At 43.4% G+C, this 22,079-nt stretch overlaps 1 protein-coding gene across 12 annotated transcripts in view; it reads right to left on the bottom strand.

The window, feature by feature from the left end:
- Nucleotides 1-7,959: 7,959 nt before the first annotated feature.
- Nucleotides 7,960-22,079, bottom strand: part of Zmynd11 (zinc finger MYND-type containing 11) — a 92,763-nt gene continuing 78,643 nt past the window's right edge. For 5 of the 12 annotated variants that reach the window (XM_036187372.1, XM_036187375.1, XM_036187371.1 and 2 more), the window contains 10 exons: nt 21,590-21,682; nt 19,596-19,683; nt 18,937-18,992; nt 18,031-18,108; nt 17,185-17,303; nt 13,681-13,888; nt 13,042-13,278; nt 12,179-12,451; nt 11,802-11,987; nt 7,960-10,211 (listed from right to left, as the gene is read on the bottom strand). In XM_036187372.1, the coding sequence (XP_036043265.1) occupies nt 10,089-10,211; nt 11,802-11,987; nt 12,179-12,451; nt 13,042-13,278; nt 13,681-13,888; nt 17,185-17,303; nt 18,031-18,108; nt 18,937-18,992; nt 19,596-19,683; nt 21,590-21,682 (1,461 nt within the window). In that variant the 3' untranslated portion in view covers nt 7,960-10,088. The remainder of the gene's footprint in view (nt 10,212-11,801; nt 11,988-12,178; nt 12,452-13,041; nt 13,279-13,680; nt 13,889-17,184; nt 17,304-18,030; nt 18,109-18,936; nt 18,993-19,595; nt 19,684-21,589; nt 21,683-22,079) is intronic. The other 7 variants (XM_036187376.1, XM_036187379.1, XM_036187381.1 and 4 more) reach the window with 2 other exon arrangements.

Genomic DNA, 22,079 nt, shown 5'->3' with positions numbered 1-22,079 from the left:
TCCATCACTGAGCTGAGTGAGGTCTTGGATACACATTTCTGCATTTCTTTTTAAATATGTGATTGCATCTTCCTCTCAGATACCCATTGAAGAGGGCTTTGCTTCTCCAGTGTTCCAAGCTCTATTAATTGGGGAAATGAATCATCTGTGTACAAAGTTGAGAATGTTTCTCTCCACTTTGTGCTGCTCTTTAAAACTTTACTCAGAGACATGTTTTCTTTCTGCTTTTGCTTCATTTTTCAAATGCCAGTTTTTAAAAATCATGGTCTCATGTGGTCCAGGCTATAGAGCTGGGGGTAATCTTGAATTTCAGGTACCCCTGTGAAGTGCAATCCTAATAAGTCTTAACAATAAAAACCTGGAGTCAGATATCAAGGGTGAAAGTTGAAAAATTACAGAAACAGAGCAGCCAGCCACTAGAGAGACTTCTTACCTCTAGGAATCCTCCCACTGAATTGGGCCAGAGATCCTGTCTCTAGCGCCCTAGTACTGGGATTAAGACATGCACCTCCACCACCCAGTTCTGTTTCTCTTTTAGACTGCTTCAATCTTGTGTAGCCTAGGATGGTCTTGAACTCTCCTGATCTTCCTGCTTCTTCTTCCCAAGTGCTGGGATTAAAGGTGTGTGCCACCACTGCCTGGTCTCTATGGTTAACTAGTGGCTAGCTCCACCCTCTCTGATATCTAGGCAAGCTTTATTTGTCACAACACAAACAAAATATCATATAACACTCCTGCCTCCATCTCCTCATTACTAAGACTACAGGTGTGTGCCACCATGTGTGGTTTTGGGGTGCTGGTGACTGAATGCTGGTTTCACTCATGCTAGGCAAGCACAGTGTTTAAAACAGAATGCTGCACATCTTCAAATCTCTGTTCCTCTTTGTCCCCACCCATCGCTGCCTTCCTTTCTAGTTTTTAATCAAGCCACTGTGTCTAAATCATGTCTAAATTATCAACACTGGTGGATGCTTGATACAACAGTGCTTGTCTCTGCTCTCAGACAAGGCAGGGCAGGACCTGACATACAGCACACTCAATGAAATAAAGCAAATGAATAAACTTGCTCAACAGTTTGCTTTGTATTATCTTAAAAGTATCTTTAAATATGTACCCTGTGTCCACTTCAGTGTGACAAGGAGCTAGCCTAGAGCAGTACCTGCTCTGCTCTGACAGACTCCCACAAAACAACTTTCTAAAAAAAAGTTGAAAACTTCATTAACAGTCATGATCAAGAATGCTTTTAGTTTAAATAGTTTAATTAAAATAAAAGTCGCATATCAGAGCCATACAAAACCTGAACTTAAATGACTTTTTACACATCTTAGAGGCCAGTAACCATCACCACAAACGTGCTTCAGAACGACTGTCACTCCAGCAAGAGACACTCTTTCTGCTGGTAGTCACACTTGCTTCATCCCCTCCTCCACACACGTCCCACACACATACATTTTCTTTTTCTACAGATTTGCTTACTCTAAAAATGTCCTAAAACCAGAATCATGCAACATATTAGCATCTGTGACTCTCCTTTCCCAGAAGAATGTTCTCAGTGTTTATCCTTGATGTCCTGCTTGCTTTGGCCTATTGCAGAGTGTGCACACTGTACTTCCATGGGCATCTGGGACACACTCTGTGACTCTGAGGAGTGACACTGCCATGGACATGTGTGCACAGTTTGTGGCAGCTGTGCTTTTCTTTCTGTGTGGTGTATGTTAAATATTCTGACCTGCCCCTTGGAGCCTCCCTGCATCCTGATATAAAAGCCTCATTTTAAGGAAAAACTCCCCATTCTCTCTCTCTCTTGCTTTTACGCCCATGAGGTATGCACCCTCAACCCCCTCCTCTTCCTTTCTCTCTTCTCTCCCTCTTTCCTATCTTTCTCTCTGCCTTTCTATTATAATAAGCCATTTCCATGCAGATGCAGCATTTGGGTTGTGAATGACTGTCCACTACCATGCCCACATGGCTTGGGGTGCCCACCAGCCTGCTGCTGCATCTGCCCAGCATGCTAGCATGGTTCCCTACACACATGGGATACCCTAGTCCGGCTAGCTGAGGATCCCCCACATGTGTAAATTCAGACCATACATACCCAGAAGTAAAATGGCTGGACCATGTGGTCATATTGTGTGGTGCATCCAAGTACCTCCAAACTTTCCTGAGCTGACTGCCTGCTTTTACGTGTGTGTGTGTGTGTGTGTGTGTGTGTGTGTGTGTGTGTGTGTGTATGTGTATACTTGTGCCCATTTCCATGCATGTGCATATGGCCCAAGGACAATCTTGGGTGTCATACCTCAGATACTGTCCACGTTTCCCTCTCTCTCTCTCTCTCTCTCCCCTTCCTGCCCCCAGCACGAGCAGGAATATATATAGAGATATATAGATATCTCCTATCTTTTTTTTTTTTTTTTTAAAAATAGGGTTTCTCTATGGCTGGAAGTAGTCACGGCTCCATGAAAGCTCCAAGGATCCACCTGTCTCCACCTCCCCAGCACTGAAATTACAAGCACACAACCTCATGCCTGGCCTTTTCTGCATGGGTTCTAGAGATTAAATAACGGAATTTTCCCAGGGGCCTGTCCTGGGAAGATTCCTCCCAGAGTCCTGGGGAAGGCACTACATGTGGGGTTATCTGAGGGAAAGGAATCTATGTATACCATGCTCTTACATCTGTTTATTTCTCTATAACAAACATATCTACACAGCTTCAGTTCCATCCTGACACTCAGTTCCTTTCTGTCCCTTTTATATCTTTGTCCGATGTTCCTTCATCCTCCATCTTTCCTTCCTTGCTCTTTACCCTGGCTCTGAGGAACTCTGTCTTCTCTTCCATCCAGCCACACAGTCTGCCTACCATCTACAGAAATTCTTGTCTCTTCTCTTTGGCCACACAGCCCTGCCTGCTCTAGAATTCCACTCCAGTCCTTACTGCACCTGGTTATGCAAAAAGCCCTCTTGTCTTGAGTCAATAGCTCAGTTACTAGGCCTGAAGGCAAGGGATGGTGTGAGCTTCATTTGCACAAGAAACAAAGCTCTGCATCTACAGCCTGCCTGTCTCCTAGGTCCTGTAGGGGGTGTTAGTTACATAGTGGATCAGCAGTAGGTCTGAGAAGCTTAGCTGTTTGCCAATATGGCCTAGTAGTATATAGGCACACAAGAATTTCATAGCAGAAGACAGGTGACATATATTAATAAGCTAAATAACAACAAATATTCCTTGATATATGGTTTCCTCTTAAAGGACACCTTGATCGGTTAAGGTATAGCTTATTATATACAGCTGAATCTCTATAATATATTCTTGAGGTTTGCTGCAATCAAATTCAGGTCCTCATACTTTCATGGGAAGCACTTTGCCAACTGAGACATCTTCCAAGCTCTCATTTTACATTCTTGCCAGTAGTGCATAAGGATTCTAGCTTTTTTACATCCTTGACAGTACTGCTTAGCGTCTACCAGTTGTCCTCTATGTGTGGTTTGGATCCCATCTTTTAATTACCTGCAGTCACCTGGCATCATCATGTTGTCTCACAGTATCTCTCCTCCTCTCTCCATTTCCTCAGGCAGGCATTGCTCTTTGACTGAATAAACAGGGGAAAGAGCTGAGCATCAATATCCATCCCTCTCTGCCTTCCAGCTGTAGAACATGACCAGACACCCCTGACTTCTGCTGCTGTGCCTCATGTGTCATGATGGACTGGAATCTTGACTGGTGAGCCAAAATAGACCTTTCCTTCCTAAAGTTGTTTTGTCAGGAATTTTCTCACAGCAACCAGAAGAGACCATTGCTGTGTATAAGAAGACATGGGACATGTAGAAGTCAACAGTACCTGAGGTTTCCTGTAACCCCAGAGTCTATGTGAGGCTGCAGATAAGGGTAATGACTGAACAGCAGTCCTGGTGAGTGTGACCTGGTCTCTCAGTGAGAGGTGTATTTTTGAGGGCTTTTGCATTCATTTTGTGTCTTTTTTGTCCTTGGTTTCAGTTTTTTCTATACTGGTAAGGATGGGTTGTGAGAGCCACCAAATGAACACACTTTGAGGAGCCACAGTGTTGCTGTTGGTCTCTAGATCTCACTCATTTTTCCTAATTGGGATTCTGGCCATTCAGAGCAACTTCCATCCCTGACTCCTGCAAGGCATGGTTCTCTCTGAATCTTTGTCCTTGACTGCTTTAGAATCTCATCCATGTAGGATTACAGTGTTGTCTTCCTCTGGACTGCTTCACTTAACATTTCCCTGAAGAGTGGCAAAATATACCATCTGAAACACTCTGCTTCTGCACAAAGGTTAGGTGCAAAGGATGTTCTCATCAGCTCCTCCCTCTTAAAGACAGGAGATTGAAACTTTCTTGAGAATGATCAAGGAAAGAACAAAGAAAGATCCTCAGTAGAGGAACAGACAACTGCATGAGATCTTGATCTTTCCCCAAAACTCCTTTCTTCTGCCAGCTGTCACCAGCCCCTCACCTGCTGCTCCACATCAAACCCAGGACTCGCCAGTTCTTTGAATGTTGGGATTTCTGTGAGGCCCCATGTGAAATGCGTGCATGCTCGTTGCCAGGTCAGTCTTTTTCCTAGCCAGAGGATGCAGGTATTTTGTTTTGCCTACCCCTTCCTCAGGGTTAATCCTTACCACATTACAGGATTTCTGATGGGGTAAGAGTCCTCAATTTTCTTTAGAATATGGTGACCAGACAATTTCTAAGCTTTCAAATTTGAGACTGCAACAGAGCCTCAAGGAGGCTCTCATTCTGGCAAGAATTACTTTTTTTCTTTTTCTGCAGCTCATAGGAACTCTAACACATGTATGCTGGTGAATGCCACAGTGAGTCACTGACAGGCCAAGTACTTGTCTATAACAAAGGAAGCCACTGGTCACATGGGACAGTGTGGCTAGTCTCAATGGAGATAGGGAGAAAGTAATAAAATACTAGATTTTGAAAGCTTGATACAAACTAAGAATGCAAACGCCATCAGTCATAATTTTTATATGAGAACTAAGGTGTAGCTCTGTGGTAGAGAGCTTGCCTAGCATGTACAAAGCCCTGGGTTCCATCCTCAGAACCACATGAGGCAGATGTGGTGGTACATGCCTGTGATTTCAGCACTCCAGTGGGACAGCCTGAAAGATCAGAAGTTCAAGGTCACCCTTGGCTACATAGTTTGTGGCCAGGCAGGAAAATGTGAGACCCTGTATCAAAAATAATAACCATAAGTGATTTTATATTACTTGCAAATTAAACAGTGTTTGATGAAATACATTAATTTTACCTGGTTGTGATTTTTTTACCACATGGCTACTATAACATGTATAGTTCTGGTATAGTTCTGTATTTCCCTCTTAGCATTTTGCTTTACGGAGTTTGTGGTTTAATGCAGTAACACTCACCTTCTGTGATTCTCACACCTGGTCAACAGACTCTATACTATCTGGAAGTTCACAAGTAGCAGACAAGCTCTAGCCTTTCATGCTGCAGACCGACTCATGGATCCTGACATGTACAGTTCCCTGGTGAGCTATCTATGTGGCTTTGAGCAGTTTGAACTAGAACAGTGTGGTGATACTGTGTTCCCCAATATATTGTGCACCCTAATAAACTTATCTGGGGTCAGAGAACAGAACAGCCACTGGATAGACATAGAGGCCAGAAAAATCCTAGCATTCCAAAGGCAGAGATCCATCTGGATCTCTGTGAGTTCAAAGCCACACTGGAAACAGCCAAGCATGGTGACTCACTTTAATCCCAGGAAGTGATGGCAGGAAGCAGAAAGGTATATAAGTCGTGAAAACCAGGAACTAGGGCTGGTTAAGCTTTTAGGCTTTTAGCAGCAGTTCAGCTGAGATCCATTTGGATGAGGATTCAGAGGCTTCCAGTTTGAGGAAACAGGATCAACTGAGAAGTTGGCAAGGCGAGGTTAGCTGTGGCCTGTTCTGTCTCTCTGATCTTTCAGTGTTCACCCCAATACCTGGCTCTGGGTTTGTTTTTATTAATAAGCCCCTTTAAAATTCATGATACAGAACAGTAACTCTATTTTTCTCTCTACATATTGATGTTCCATTATCTTGATTGAGCCAAGAATTCTTAACCTGAAGGTCAAGATAATTCTGGACATGAGGCATCTATAGAATTTCATGCAGTTTGTCTTAAACACTGGAATATGGACTCATCACGTTTATTTTCCTGGCAATAAAGCTGTGGTCCTCAGAGTTGGGAACTTGTTAATGATGCCTGTGCTTAAGTAGGACCTTGAAGTGCATGAATCCAAGACCTCCTTGTTAGGACCCACCCTGCATCCTGATACCATCTTACATAGTCCCCTTTAAGAGAAAACTCCTCCTCCTCTCCCCTTTTTCTCTATTCCCACAAGATGTGCACTCCCACTCTCTCTCCCTCCTCCTCCCTCCCTCCCTCCCTCCCTTTCCTTCTCCCTTCCCCCCAGTAACTCTCCATGTGGATGCCATACCTTCATGGTATGAATAATTTTTCCACAGTTCCCCCTTGGCCCTGCCCGCATGGCGTGTCTCCTCAGCTCAAACCCACCAAGGCCTTGAGCACCGTTCCATAACACTCCTGACCTCAGGTTTGTGCACCTCTAAACTGAGGTCTACAGATGAAGACACAGGTTCAGCTGCTCGCTGTTCCTCTCAGTCACTGAGGGGATGGCTGCCCTGGACTGAGAGAGCAACGTGTGGGTGGAGTGGAGATGCCAGCTGAGGTGGGACAGATGACGAGTACAACTCAGGGGTGATGAACCTGCTGCCAAGACAACTCTCAGATGGTCATTAAGTTTTTCTATCAAGTCTGGCACAGCAGATGGGCTAAAAAAAATGGACTTTGCAATCAAACCAACCTTAGCTTGATATCTAGCTCTGTGACTCACCAGTTAAGCATATCTAGGTATATTAGGAAATCACTTTGAATTGACCTGTCTATACTTTCCTGGGCTTGTGTGGCTAGACTAACTGAAAAGCTTCCTTCTAATGTGTTAGAATACAGCCCTTTCGATGCAGTATCCTGGGGGAAGGTGCAGCTGCTTTTCTGTCTCCTGGCACACACCAAGGCAGTGAGATCAGCACCGACTCTACTCTGGCCTGGGCAGTCACAGTGAGACTGTCACTCACTCTGCACTGTCATAGGCTCAGACCTGTCAACTATTTCTTAGTTGAAAACCTTTCTGAACACAAATCTTATGCTTGAGCTCTAGAATTAGGTGTCCAAAGTTTGAGGGTTTTTGTTTTGTTTTGTTTTGTTTTAGAGCAGGTAATCTTCTTGTTTAGAGACAAAGACAAAAATGAAGTGAATAGAATATTCTGTGAGGACTGTATTCAGAATCGTACAGTAAGTTCAAAGCCAAACCATCTCATCCCAACTATGATACTACTACAGGATGTCAGTGATAAAACCACACAGGAAACTACATGCAGACAGGTTAACATTGGTGTGAAAGCGCCAGACTAGTAAAATTGTACCCACCTGTCATCCCAAGTGAGAACAGGATGGCCCTGACTGCTCAGCACTCCAGTCAAGAGCAGATATGAGCACATGATCTCATCCTTTTCTTTCTGAGAAATGACCCTTGTAATCCAAGGTAAATGTTGAGGTGAAGAATTGAACAGAATATGTTTAATTTTTTTAACATTTATGTGTATGAATGTGTTACCTTCATAATATGTACACCATTTGTGTGCCTGGTGCCCACAGAGGTCTGAGAGAGCACTGGGTCCCTAGAACAGGAGTTACGGAGGCTGTGAACTGCCCTGAGGGAATCAAACTCGGGTCCCCTGCAAGAGCAGCCAGTGCTCTCAACTGCTGAGCATCTCTCCAGTCCCCACACTGGTTTAATAGTCCCCACAAGCAACCCGCCGCTTTTGAACAACCTTCAGGTGTGGCTGTCTTATGTCTGGTACATGACACTGGACTAAAGCAGCTTATTAACAAGAACTGTTGTTGTTGTTGTTGTTTTTTAAATACATTTATTAACCAATGTTAACACAGTAAATGAAATCTATATATTGCTAGTCAGAGCAGCTTACAAAATGCCAGAATGCATCATAGAACTGGACAGCCACGATGGGTACTTACAATGTGCAGAGTGGCTTAACTCAACACTTGATAGAGCTTTATGATTGCAGAAAAATTTAATGATTCCTAAAACAATCAATTATAATTTTACCTAAAACTTTTACAAAACCAGGCCACAATCTTTTTTTAATTTTGTTTTTTTTTTTTGTTTTTTTTTTTGTTTTTTTTTTTAAACACACAGTTTTCACACTGTAGTAACTTGGAAATGTGCAGCCGTGTCAACAGAGACAAGAAGCCAAAGGAACAGGAACCTCACTTTCATGCAGCTATCAGGTAAATAGTACATACTCTGGAATGATTTTACACCAAAAATATCCCCACAATAACTTGCTTTCACAGGGTGGATCGAAGTTTGAAAACCTGAAAACAAAGACTGTCAGTGTCCTTGGTCAGGGCAGCAGCGCAGCGGCAAGGATGGTCTGCGGCAGCGAGGAGGGAGCGCTGCTGCCAGCTGCTGCAGTTACTGCAGAGCCTGGAGGAGGTGATGGGCTCCTGGTGGCCTTCCAGAAAAGAGTGTGCTCCGTTTGCCAGTAGTTTGTCAATTAACTTGTGTTACCACCATCTGCAACAGCATCAGGCCTGATGGAGGAGGTTTCACAGAAGACTCCTTAGCTTTCACTTTAGAGTGACCCTGATGGACCGGAGAAAACTTTTTTAAAAGGCTTTTCTCCCGACTTCTTTCACTTCTGTTGTGAGTAATTCCTTTAATAAATATCAGAGGTCTAAATAAATATTTACAAATTATTTCTCTAACCTCAAAAAAATAACAAAAGGATAAAGTGGGAATTTGGTTTGATCTATGATCGGTCTTGGAGGGGGGAAAAAACCCAAATTGTGAGATAGTTTTAAAGAAATTTAATTTTCCTGGTTGTCTTTTATATATCTATGTATATATAAAAAAAAGTTATTCAACTATCGATCCATTCCTACTGGTAATGCTTCTTAACCAGACATCCCGCAAAATACAGACTTTGTACAAATCACGGCATCTTTAATACAAGAAAAGTAACATGCATTATTCACTGTGTACAGCGACGGAGTTCGTTAGTAGCAATGACCCTTCCCTACAACACATCGGCTTCTGTGAGACCTAAGTGCTTTCTCACTCTGAGTAGTAACTGCCACTCGAGGAGACACAGGGAGTAAGGTTAGGGTGGCCCTGGGGAGGGGGGCTCAGGGAAGAGACTCCATGTCTCAGCTGTATTCCACGTTCTGAGTACAGGTAGTTTTTGGCTTTTGATTTTTGTTTTTGCTGCTGATTTTGTTACAAGCACTCATGTCAGGACAAAGATGAAATGTGCAAACTTTAAAATTTAAATATTCATTTTTCTCTAAGATCCAGCTCAGTAAAAGATTACCCCAGTTTCCCTGCAATTTTAAACTACAAGATCAAAGCTAATAATTTGTTATAAAAGTTATATATTGAAAAGAAATAATGAAAACACAATTGGGAAATATTTAAGAAAAAATATGCAGGGCTAGCCCTGCTGTGTCAACCCTGTTCCCTATATTCAATCACATGCCGCCAGCACGGCCACAGGCGATGCCTGTGAACAGTGAACAAGCTGCACAAAACCAACTCAGCAAGGTCACGGCCAGGTCACGGCCAGGTAGTCTGTTTTCTTCTGAAGCGTCTGCCGCTCTTACATTCAGCTCTGTTCCGTCTTTGTTAGACTCACTCGTATTCACCTGTGGTGGTGGTTGTTGTTGTTTGAGATCTGTTGTTTAAAGGTTAAAATCTTTGTAAAACCTAAAAATGTTTTAAAATTTGCTGAAAATGCAACAAATCTTCAATTAGAATTTATTTAGAGTAATACCCTCCATTGATGTTACTTCAGCCCCCGAAAAATGCCGGGGGAGCATTAACAAAAGATTTAAACTACTGTGCAAAATTTCACCGCGAAAAGTGTTTAAAGGCTGGTGCAAAATGGGAAGCAAATTCTACACAATTTTGGCTTCTTGGAAAGAAAACCCGCTGCGTGTGAGGGCGGCGAGCAGGCTCATCTCTTCCGGCGGCAGGTGCGCTTGTGCTCTGCGTGCCAGTGCTCCTGCTGGCACTTGATGGAGCAGTAGGACGTGTTCCAGCAGCAGTGGTACATGGCCTCCTCCTCACAGTTGTAGCACTGCAGGGCAGGGAGTACACATGAGACCAGGAGCCAACAGCTCAGGGCCCACTAAGTTTCTAAGGCTGTGCTTGCAAAGCTGTCTCTGGCTCAGGCTAGCCTACAGGCACATGCATGTGCATTGGGAGTATCATATGTAAAAGGACAGGAACCCAGGGTGAGGCTCAGGCATCTTCCCCACACTTCATCCCGTGTCCCTGTGGGCTTGTTCATGTCCACCAGCTCCAGTATCAACTGTCTCCTCCCTTACGCTGCTGCCCTGACTCCCCAAGGACAGGCTCTCTTCTCCCAGGATCACGTCCCTCCCCCGCACATCTATGAAGGAAGTCCTAGCTACGCTTTCTCAGGGAGAAGTCACTCTTGATACTAAACGTTCTCACAATGGCCCGCTGGGTCAAAAAGTGCCTCATGTGAGGCTAGACCTTTAGACATGGGAGAAGAAAAGAAGGGAAGTTCATGCTTGAGTTTTAAGTAGGACAGCTAGCAGCTGCACTGCTGTAGATGCCTACAAAGAGGACGAGCAGGAGAGACCAGACTGAGCTTATAACCCCCCAAGACTATATAGAGAGTTGTACTCTGCACCCGGGCTAACAGACATGCTGAGGACCCAGAACACTCGCCTACACTAGTCAAAATTCAAAATCCAACCTTCCAGTTTTCTTTTTGGTTGCATATTTGTTTTATTTTCTATCAGAATTAGTATTTTGAGTTTGGTGATTTTGCTACATCAACAATGGCAACTCTTGCCATATTGCTGCTGGGAAGGTGAAGAGAGTCATGTCTTCAATAAATCTAGCATCTATGTAAGACAGAATTACCAATGTGGTGGCTGGGCCTTTTGGAGCTTGCTGGAGCACACCTTAGCCCCTGTCTACCCCTGCCTCCTTAGCCAGCGGTTCTTCCCACCAAGCTCTCTATACAGACTTCTGCGTATGTTGCAAGATGCCCTTGTCACTTTTGCTAAGGCTTTATAACAATAACAATTCTTTCTTACCACATACTTCATGAAAACTTTACACACACATATATATATACAGAATCTTCATAATAGAAGCTGGGTAAAAGGAAGAATTATCATGAGATGTTATATAGAATAGTATTTAAATTGAAACCAAGTTAGGAACATAAGGGAGACTTGTTCCCACCAGGTAGTTCCCTCGGGGCTTTGGGGCTCTGTGCAGGAGTCCCAAAAGGAGGAATGACTTAGGACCAGGACTCGATGCCACTTGCAGGCAGGTGGAAGAGCACTTGCCGAGCAATGACATGCTCTTACTCTAAGCAAAGGAAGCAATTTCTGTAAGCTGCTGTAATATGAAATGTCTAGGACAGAGATGTGGCTTGTTGGGACACATGTGCAGCCTTTCAGCTTGGATACCATTAGACATCTCCAGATTGAAGCCGAGAGCAGACAGTCACAGTGTCTGCACTGCTGGAAACCTGCAAAGGCCTACGCGACAGCGGCACTCTGCCCAGGAGAGGCTCTAGTTACTCTTCCTGGGGTCCCTCTGTGTGCACTGCACTTCTTTTTCTGAGCTGACCTCACCACAGCAGATCACATTCCCAGGAGCAGTGGGGACAGGGTCTACTCACCCACTGCTTCTTCTTGGTCTGAGAGATGAGCTGCTTGTGTTGTGTTGCTAGCTTCTTGATCTCCTCTACAAATTCTTCCTTACACTTTTCCTTCACCTGCTTACACTTTCTGTCCATCTCACCCTGCACGTTGGCTACAGCTTTATTTACAGCTTGTCTTTTTTCTTCTTCCATTTCAGAACGCAGCTGAAATGAAGACAGCAACAGACAGGACACACAGGTAAGTGAAGCCTTCCTGCTGAGATTAGGCTCTGTTCCCACTACTTCGTAAAAGATGCTAGTGAGCGAGCGTTACTAACTACAACAGTGAACAGAATACTGGCTCAGCCGCTCCTGCGAGAGGCTGCTCCACCGCCCCCAGCAGCGCACAGCCCCACCTTTTCCAGTGCCTCTCGGACCACTCTTTCTGTTTCACGCTTGTGGTCCGACTTCATCCTGTCTTTAAAGTCATTAAAGATTTTGGTGTACTTGTCGTGGCACATGCTCTGACAGACGCCGTCACTAGTCGTCTGGGTGCTTCGATGCAGCATTCTTGGGGAGGAGGCACTTAACTTCTTGGTCTGGGTTGACACCGACACCTTCTCAATTGGCTGAGGCATTGTGGGGATTTCCTGGCTGGAACTTACTGCTTCTGTTTCTGGCTCTGGTTCCTAAAGTGTTTAGAAGTAAAACAAGGCAATGTAACTCACACAGCTCAGTTAAGAGAAAAAGTCAGTGTATGTGCACGCTCAAGTTCACATGCTCACACACACACACACACACACACACACACACACACACACACACACAAATGGCTGTTAACAAGCAAGTAATGCTGGTATCTTGTTATATTTTGTCACAAATAAATCCTCCCCAAACACAACCAATAAATGAAAAGTTAAACCATTAATAGCTTAAGAAAGTCTAAACAAAAATTTCATCTAAGATTTCACTATATACTTTTAAAATAAAGTTTTTGTTTTATAAAATATAAAATCATTATCAACTATCAACAGACTTCCTAGAGTCATAAATCACACCTTACAGAATGCATCTGGCATGTAGCCAGATGTACAATTTTAAAACATGCTTAGTTCAAACAAAAACAGAGGCTTGACCATGGTCTCCTTGTTTTCAAAGCTGGCCTGACCGGCTCGTCAGATAACTGCTCTGTTTTACACGAGACCATGAAGAACACCGGGTTCTCAGGAAGCGCAGCAGCACCCTGCTGGCTCCCAGACTCTGCTCCACAGCTGCTCACTGGGGACGGAGACTGTGCACTGGTGTGCTGGTCCAGCAGCAGTCCACAAGGACAGGAGTCGGGAGACCGGGCCTTCACTTGACGGACATTACTTGACTGTCTTGACCGAACTGTGAGACTCTTTCCTCTTTCCACTGCCACCTGGACACTGTGAGGTGGGCAACTTACTTCCTTCTTGGGCTCCACACTCTGATTCCGTCGTCCTTTCTTTGCCCTTGGTTCTTGAGTGACCTTCAGCTGTGGGCATTACAAAAGTAACATCTTATTACTCGGCACACTAGGAAATACCTCTGTGCTGAAAGTACTTGTAGTGGACCCGCAGCAGAGAAGGGACTCCTTCCATCCACGAAGCAGCCACGTGCTTTGTTAATGCTGTGGGTTGGTGATCAAAGGGCCAGCGGACCTGCAGAGCCAAGCAGCACACTTACTCTCCTCCCACCGGCTGGGTCAGGCTCCAAGGCGTTTCCACCCACTCATATCTTTGCACTGGTTTGCTTACTTGGCAGAGCACTTTACAGATGTTTGTATGAAAGGGAAAGAAAACGTCAAAACCTGTTTATGACAGTGAGGAGTGTACACAGAGGTTTCTGCATTGAAAAATCAGAATCAGTAGGACCTTCTTACCGAGACATCACTCACCTGTTCATTACTGGTGGAGGAGATACTGGATTCTGCCTCTTCCTCACCTCGGTCCTCATTCTTAGATTTCCAGAACCGGCCTTCACGGAGGAACCGCTGGTGCAGTTCCAATTCATCACAGGCTTTTTTCCAGCCCATACTGCGCTTCACATGCAGTCGGTGAACATTGACTGTGATATCTTGAATGTTTTCAGAAGGAATCCAGGCTCTAGGGGAAGTATTGGGAGGTACAGTTAGAGACAACCACCATAGTAGGAAGGGTTAAGAGCATGGTGTGGACTCTGCCTACTGGAGAATATCTGCAACAACTTTGCAGAGGCTCACACTCAGGCTTACCAAACTCTTAGCCAGCAGACAAGAAGTGAGGAGCCAGTTCCCAGGCCACAGTGATTTACTCACTGTCCTCTCTAGTCACCTCAGCTGGCCATGTTCAGAGAGGTATTTGTAAGTTTTTTAAAAAATATTATCTATTGTTTTGGATAATGTAAGCTAGCAGGACCCATCCAGCTATATACTGATCAGCATTAAGGAGGCATTCAAAATGCACATAATTTTTTTTTATATGTGTGTGTGTGTGTGTGTGTGTGTGTGTGTGTGTGTGTGTGTGTATCTATATATAATGAGGGTACCTTTTATTAACTAAGTTACATTTCTGCTATGGCCCTATGCTTTAGACAAACCAAATTAACACATGGAGCTGGATCTGTATTCTTTAGCAATAATGCAAGCCCTCAGAAGTGCATCTGAGTTACATGTGGCAGAGATTTCAAAGAAAGGAATAGGAGTGTGTGAGTGTGTGTGCATGCGTGCGTGTGTGCATGTGCCAGTGTGTGAGTGCATGTACTCACACTGACTGGTAACTGGGAGCATGTGATGCATGCTCCTGATACATAGTGTCTCTGCCTTTATGACTAAGCTAAAGATAAGAGGTGACAGGAGGTAAAGGTGATCTAGAACATGGAAGTCATGTGCTCCTGTTGCATAGGGGCAGTCAGCAAAAGTGTGGAAGTGTGCTGCTTCAGTGAGGATCCTGTGACAAGATGTGCAGAATGGGCTGGTCACCTTCCAGGATAGATGCTCCTTCCCTTACATTCTCAACACAATTTAAAACATTTCCAAGCATAGGTATTAGTTTAAATTAACACTGGGTACTCAGAGCTAAAAAAAAAAAAAAAAAAAAGTAAAGACATCCCACAATTTAAGGCTAGTGTAATAAAGTAAAGATGTATGGACTGATTCTGTGACTGTAGCTGAAGTTTTCCTGGTCCTGCCTGGCCCACAGTCAGGACAAATCTCTCTCACCCACCAGTCCCACAGCCACTCAGACTCAACTAAGTAAACACACAGAGACTTATATTACTTATAAACTGTATGGCCATGGCAGGCTTCTTGCTAACTGTTCTTACATCTTAAATTAACCCATTTCTATATCTTGCCACATGGCTTGTGGCTTACCAGTATCTTACATGTTGGTACTCATGGCGGTGGCTGGCAGCGTCTCTCTGACTCAGCCTTCCTGTTCCCAGAATTCTCTTCTCTCCTTGTCCTGCCTATACTTCCTGCTTGGCTACTGGCCAATCAGTGTTTTATTTGTTAACCAATCAGAGCAACACATTTAACATACAGAACATCCCACAGCATGTGACTTATTACAAATTATTCAACAATTTTCTTGCTGGCTGCGTACTGGGGTCATGCCATCTCCAGCAACTTACAGCAAAAAGGTCTAGCTGCCTTAATGAAGCTGACTGGTCCAAAGCAACTGACCATCTTGCAGATTCTAGATAGATCCACTGCTGCAAGTCCTATGTACAGGCAACTGGTTTCTCCTGCTGGCTAAGTCAGCTTCATAGTCTAAGTGGAGCAAGTCCAGAATTATTTGCTTAATTTTTTCTGCCTCTCATGTGTAATACAATATACTATCAAAAAACACATTCCTCAAAACTAGCAACTAGTTCCTCCTCATGAGCCATATATAGTCTTTTGATGCTTAATTCATGATTACAATTTCTGTTTATTTTCAGTACATCAAATACTTGAATATAATAGAATTTTTACAGTATCTCCTAAGCAATCATTCATGTCATATTCTATCTAGATGAATGATTCTGCATTACATGATGGAATAGCGGGTCTACTGAGAGACCTATCTATCTGGAAGTTAAAAAAAAAATTCCCCTTCCCCATTCTCCCTATATTTGCTTTATAACTCATCACTCTGTGTACTGCCACAACCAGCTAGGTGCTATGCTTATGTCTGTATCAAGCTTGCATAAGGAGTAAGGCCCCAGCTTTGCCAAAGCTCAGAGAGCCTGGCTAGTGTGTCTGGTGACAGAGTCCGTGCAGAGACTTGGACACACGCTGACAGACACTGACTGACCCCACTGGATGTGTACAGTGCCCCCTTGTGAGAACCTGAAACTAACTAGATATGATGCATGAAGCTTGTCATGCTAAAATTTACCTATTCATCAAAAGCTAAAATGTTCACTCTGTATTAAAATTGTACATTGTGTTTTTAGTTTATGTTTCTTAACATAACAGTGTCTGGTAGGTGTGTCTATATGAATGAGAAAAGAGACACTTAAAAAGTACTCACAGGTTATCTAAGACAAATTGTAAACCAAGAAGGAAAATACAGTTCTTTGTTTTGAAGCTTCTCGTACTGACCTTTGCCCCAGACACTAAGATCTACTGAGATATTCAGAGTGCATGCATGGCTGACTTTCAGCATGACCCCATTCCTTTCATATCTGTAACAGGGAACCTTTTCTGACTTTATCACTGGACTCATTAATCTGAGTCCAGTGGAACTTCTCAAAAGTTGAATTAACCTTTCTAATCCAAACTAATGGTGACAACACTTAATGACAACACTGTTAACATCCTAATTTTAATGTTCAATGTTATCAGGGCCATAACTCACACTGAGAACAGTATTGTAAGCATGCCATCCTACAGGTTGGTATCTTTGTATGAAATATATGAAGTAATTTTATAGTCAGCTTCTTTGTATGTATTCCACATATGGAAGTTTTTAAACCTGGGAGTGGAGACGATGCTCTGCAACTGTGCACTGTCTCTCTACACTCACTGTGCTTGTCCACAGTCTTAGACTGATGTTATAATTAAGTTGTTTTTGCCTGTTAAAGGCTCACAGAGAAGACTCAAATATGTGTGCATCTTTACAGTGTGGAATGGATGTGCCTATGGACACACACACACACACACACACACACACACCCCGCCGACACCCCCCCCCCCCCCCCCGCCGACACACACACCCTAATTTGATGGATTCAATCTCAGCACAGTGTGCTCCACACCCGAGGACCAAGCATCCCACTGAAAAGACCTGTTTACAATAGTATTGGAAAACCTGCATAAATTATTACCAGCTACAGGTGTATGCTGTATTTGAAACAAGAATGGCCCTCACTGTCTCTAGGAACTGTCAGCACACAGATGTACGCAGCTCTTGCTACTGTGTGGGTTTGGGATTACCTCTGGTGGTGGTGGCCAAAGAAGCGGACATCAACTTGATTGTCTTCTTTCTGCATGACTTTGGCTGGCCAAAACCCAAAACCTTTCATTTTAGCCCAAACCAGCTCATGATTAGGTATCTGAAAGTGAAATGTTATTTCTTTTAATATTGAACTACTTAAATAGAGAAGCATAGATTAAGTAAGACATAGTCCATTTGGGTAATATTTCCTTTTAACTCTGAAACACATACCAGTGTTGTGTTCTGTTTTCCTTTTGCCAGCAGGAAAAACAATTCATATGCTTAAGAGAAAGTAGAATTATGGACTATTGCCCAGATGAGGTAGGAACTGGAATAAGGTCACCTCTAAAGTCAAGGGCCCTGTGCATGATATCAGTAAACAGAGTGCCCTGACTTTGCTCCTATCCCAGCATCACCTGGGTACTTGTTAGAAAGAGGAGAGTTTTGGGTCCCACACAGACTCTGATTGTGAGGTCTCCTAAGTCCACCAACATCAGTGTCACTGGGGACACTGCCCTCAAATACCCAGAGGCCTTTTCCATTTCAGAGGAAATGATGGAGCTACAGTTAGAAGCAAAGCCACGGGTCTCTTGTTGAAAATGATAGGAAAAGCAAAGACTCAGTCTCCTATCGAAGGACCCAGTGCATGGTCTTACTAAGTACTCTGAGATTCAGAAAAGCAATTAGTGTTACTTTCTCATGTTTCACTTGTGCATGTTCATTAAGACCACAAGTACTATAATGCAAAGAACTATAAGTCACAGGTATTATCATCCCCAAGTAAACAGGAAGTAAATGTGATCCGAACAGTACTCTATAAATGAAAATGACAAAACTCCACATACGCAAGGATAGCAGAACCAGTTGTCAGGTCGTGCGTTTGACAGATAGAAGCAGTTCTTGCAAAGCTGCAGCTCATCCAGCTGAAAAGTAAAGCAACGGTCTGAGCTACACAGCCAACCAATGTGGCTGTGTGGGACTGACAGGCAGATCTCAGTCAGGTCCTGACTTAATCTAGCACACTTCAAATCTTCTAGGATGACGGAAGGTCCTGCTGTGGCTGGACTCTGCCATCACACTGTGGAAGACATGCCCGCGTGACAGTACCCTTCCCTTGCTCTGCCCACTGCCACCCCTCACTTGCACACTATTCTCTTCATCACTGTAAAGGTCACTAGTGTTTTGTTTCATATGTCAACATCTCCTCAGAAGACAGCCCTCTATACAATGGAGTCTATACCTACATCACCATTTTATTCCTTCTAACAAACTGCCTGGTACACTGTAGACATTCAACAAAATATTCGTTGAATAACTAAAAAGGAGGAGTCCAATTTGAAATGACCTGAAGAAATCACACTTCCTATATGAGAATTTTTACAAGTCCTATTTGCAGGTTGTTCTCTGCATTAACTGGTTTGCCCACTGGTCTGGTAGGAGGCATGTGTGAACCCCATTCCAAGACGTGGCTCTGGCTCGCAGAGTGCAGTTTGTTCACACCCCACCACCCCACCATCCCACCAACACTCCCAAGAGCAACAGCAGTGCTTGAAAGTTACCAAATCTGCCCTAAAATTCTTCGTCAGCTTTTTCAGAAATATTTTGTTTACTTACTTTCCATGTATGCCAAACATGAAAATCAAATTACTTTCAAAGGAAATGCCATAATTAAAAAGTAGCAAGGAAGGCCAGAAACCTGGAATAAATTTGGACTATAGCAAGTTTAATGATTAGGTGTGAATGGTAAGTACCTCGTGACATGTGTCTTTATAGAGCATCCTTGCAATGTCTGCTTGTTCACTGTCTGCTGTAATTGAAGAGAAACACAACCTATCATCAGTACTCTAGAAACTGCCACCAGCAAGTCCAGTGACCCTACTGTCATTTCAGTTTACCAAATGGAGACACATTCATCAAAACACACCTTTCACAGAATGTTCAGGGGACAAAATAAATTCTATAGGCAACTTTCATTTTAACACTTAACACAACCACTAATTCTCTAGGTAGAGAATGACCTCTTGCCTTTAAGAATGAGACCTTAGTGGGAAAGTATCATTAATGAAATGATGAAATGCTTGGATGGACAATCCGGTTAGCTGAGATAAAGCATGTGGATGTAAAGAATACATTTCACTGAGGCTCTAGCTCAGTGGTAGTGTTTAATTAGCATGCACAAGGCCCTGGGCTAGCTCCTTATCCTCAGCACCATTAAAAAAAAAAAAAGTGAGAGAATGTTTTCCCCCCACACCACTGGTCATCACCTCTGGAAACCACACCAGCAAGCAGCCATCAGTTTAAATTCTAACATAATTACTCATGTATGGATTACAAAGGAACTAGGACAGATCTTCTCACTATGGAATTTAACATTTTCAAAACTATACACAAAAGACAAAAAGAACTGAACCTCCATAGAAAATCACTGTGTTGTGAAGAAGCAGCTGGGCGTCAGCTTTAAATTCCTCGTAACTCCGGTACTTCCCCTCATTCACTTTCTGTGGGGGTAAAAGACAGAAGGACAAACGTGTTGTAAGTGACAGGACTTAAGGGGACACAACAGAATCTGTCCAGATGACGTCAGGACTCTTCCTGCTGCCCCCACCAGAAGTGACAGGGCCACAAGTGCCCATTGTGTTAACTCCCACAGTGGACTGCACAGCTGCCACACCTCATCTGCAGCGGTGAGCTTTGTCAGAAAAAGCAGGACCACACATGCCTGCTCTCTAACAGCTGGATGAACACAGGAAAAAGGAGCCCTTAGCCTCCACACAATAGTCACCAAACCTCTAAGACAGTAACTCTCAATCGTCCTAATGCTGTGACCCTTTAATACAGTCCCTCATGTTGTGGTGACTGACCCCAAACCATAAAATTATTCCATTGCTACTTCTTAACTGTAATTTTGCTACTGTTAGGAATCGTAATGTAAATATCTGATAGGCAACCCACAGGTTGAGAACCACTGCTCTAAGGCACAGACACTAGCTTGCAGTGAAGTTTTGAGAGTTCCTCTGTAGACCAAGGCAATGCACAGCTTTCTCTACATGGATGAGACACAGAAAAGGACTCCTTCCATGCACTCTCTGTAACTCTACTGTTGGTAGCCAAAGAGGATTACAGAATTATCTGGAGGGCTTTCCCCCGCTTATAGAAAGGAGCCCAAACTTTTTCAAGTAGTGTGTATATAGCCAAGCTACCTGGAAACAGCAAGAAAGCATTTCTGAATTCCAGTGATCTTGGCCTAAAAATGGCTTGGAAGGCCAAGGCCAAGGCCTCTAAAGAATGCTTACAGCCCATGCTCCTCCTGTGTGCCTCACCTCTTCACTCATGCAGCTTCTTTCCTGTGTAACTCTAGTTCAACTGCCCTTCCTTCAGTGAGGACTCTCACTTCTCACATCAACACATCACACAGGAAGTTACAGGCCATGTGGCACATCCCAGCTTGATGCTTGCCTTCCCTTCTTACATCCCTGCCTCTGAAAAGCTGAGATATACAGCCTGTACAGGGCCTTGCCCAGGCTAAGTACCTTCTTACAGCACCCCTAAAGTGTCTCCTGTTGAGTTATGCTCTGAACCATGATTCATATTTTGGATTTTAAACTGATACAATCATAAAAATCTTGTCTTTCTATTAATTTTCCTTTCAGGACCTCTCATTTTATGCAAGGTCAAAGTATTAACCCAGATAGCATCAGCCCATTTCACAGGGAGCCTTACAGGATCCAGAAGCCCTCAGGGAGGGATGATGGCAGTGGGGTCTAGAGGGTTTTGGCAAGAAGGAACTATAGGAAGGAGCCCAAGCACAGGGTGTGTGGTGGTGGGGGGGGGCTGTGTCTTTCCATCCTCATACCTTATACTGTAGTACAAAGACAAGACCAAAGCCAAGTTATATGGATAGCGCAAGTTGGACTTGATGGATTTTAAAAAAAGGAGGGTATAAAGTTGGGTGGGTGGAAAGAGGGGTTAGATGTGGAAGGAGTTGGGGGAAACATGAACATAGTCAAAACTCACTATTTGCCATTCTCAAAGATATAAGAATTACTTCTTTTAGATTTAACTCTAGTTTTGTTCCTTTTATGGTTTCCCAAGACACTAAATCGATTCTACACTCTAAGTTTGACCTAACACTCCCAAGCACACTGCTAAAATAGAAAGGCATGTTCAGCAATCAGTACTTTACATACAAAATGTCAAGCTGCCCAGGCTGGGACTAGCTTCCTGTAATCAACAAGTATCAAGAAGCTAGCTGTCGGTGGTGGGAAGCCAGGTCTTTTCAAATGTGCATTAGAAAGCATGAATTCACACCATCATGACACCACAGCCACCTCTGCTGTGCCATGACTTCCTCTCTAACCTGACAGTTAAAGACACACAGACATGCAATAAAAGGAGCCAAGTTACCTCTTGTATAGTAGGGACGTCAACAGCTGAATGGACCAGCCTCCGGTACATCGGATGTTTACTGTCCTTTCCCTTTTTATTAAGGTCTATAGCCTAAAAGGTTGTTAAATACATAAAAGGATACATAAAGCATCAATTCCTAAAACTCAACATATCTTATAATCTCACAAGATGTCCTTTATAATGAATGGAGAATGTGTACAGTTAATGTAATGTGGCATTCTTCAAGGTTTGACAGAACAGCTATTTGAGAAATTCCATTTCACTTTAAGTAGCAATAACCAAAGCAAATGTTTATTTGATAAATTAATTTTTAAACTGTGTTTTAATTGAATGTAGTCAACAAAATGCTTATGTCCAACAAAATAAAACACAAAGTCCAGTCCAATACAAAAACATTAGTTGTAGAAAATGAATAAAACAGCAACCAAATTTGGTAGTACAGGCCTATAATCCCAGCATTCAGGAGACTGAAGCAAGAGGGTCACAA

This window comes from Onychomys torridus, chromosome 5, assembly GCF_903995425.1.
Source record: "Onychomys torridus chromosome 5, mOncTor1.1, whole genome shotgun sequence".
NCBI classification, from domain to species: Eukaryota; Metazoa; Chordata; class Mammalia; order Rodentia; family Cricetidae; genus Onychomys; species Onychomys torridus.
The sequence above is the reverse complement of the archived record's forward strand: the minus strand, read 5'-3'. Positions and strand labels throughout refer to the sequence as shown.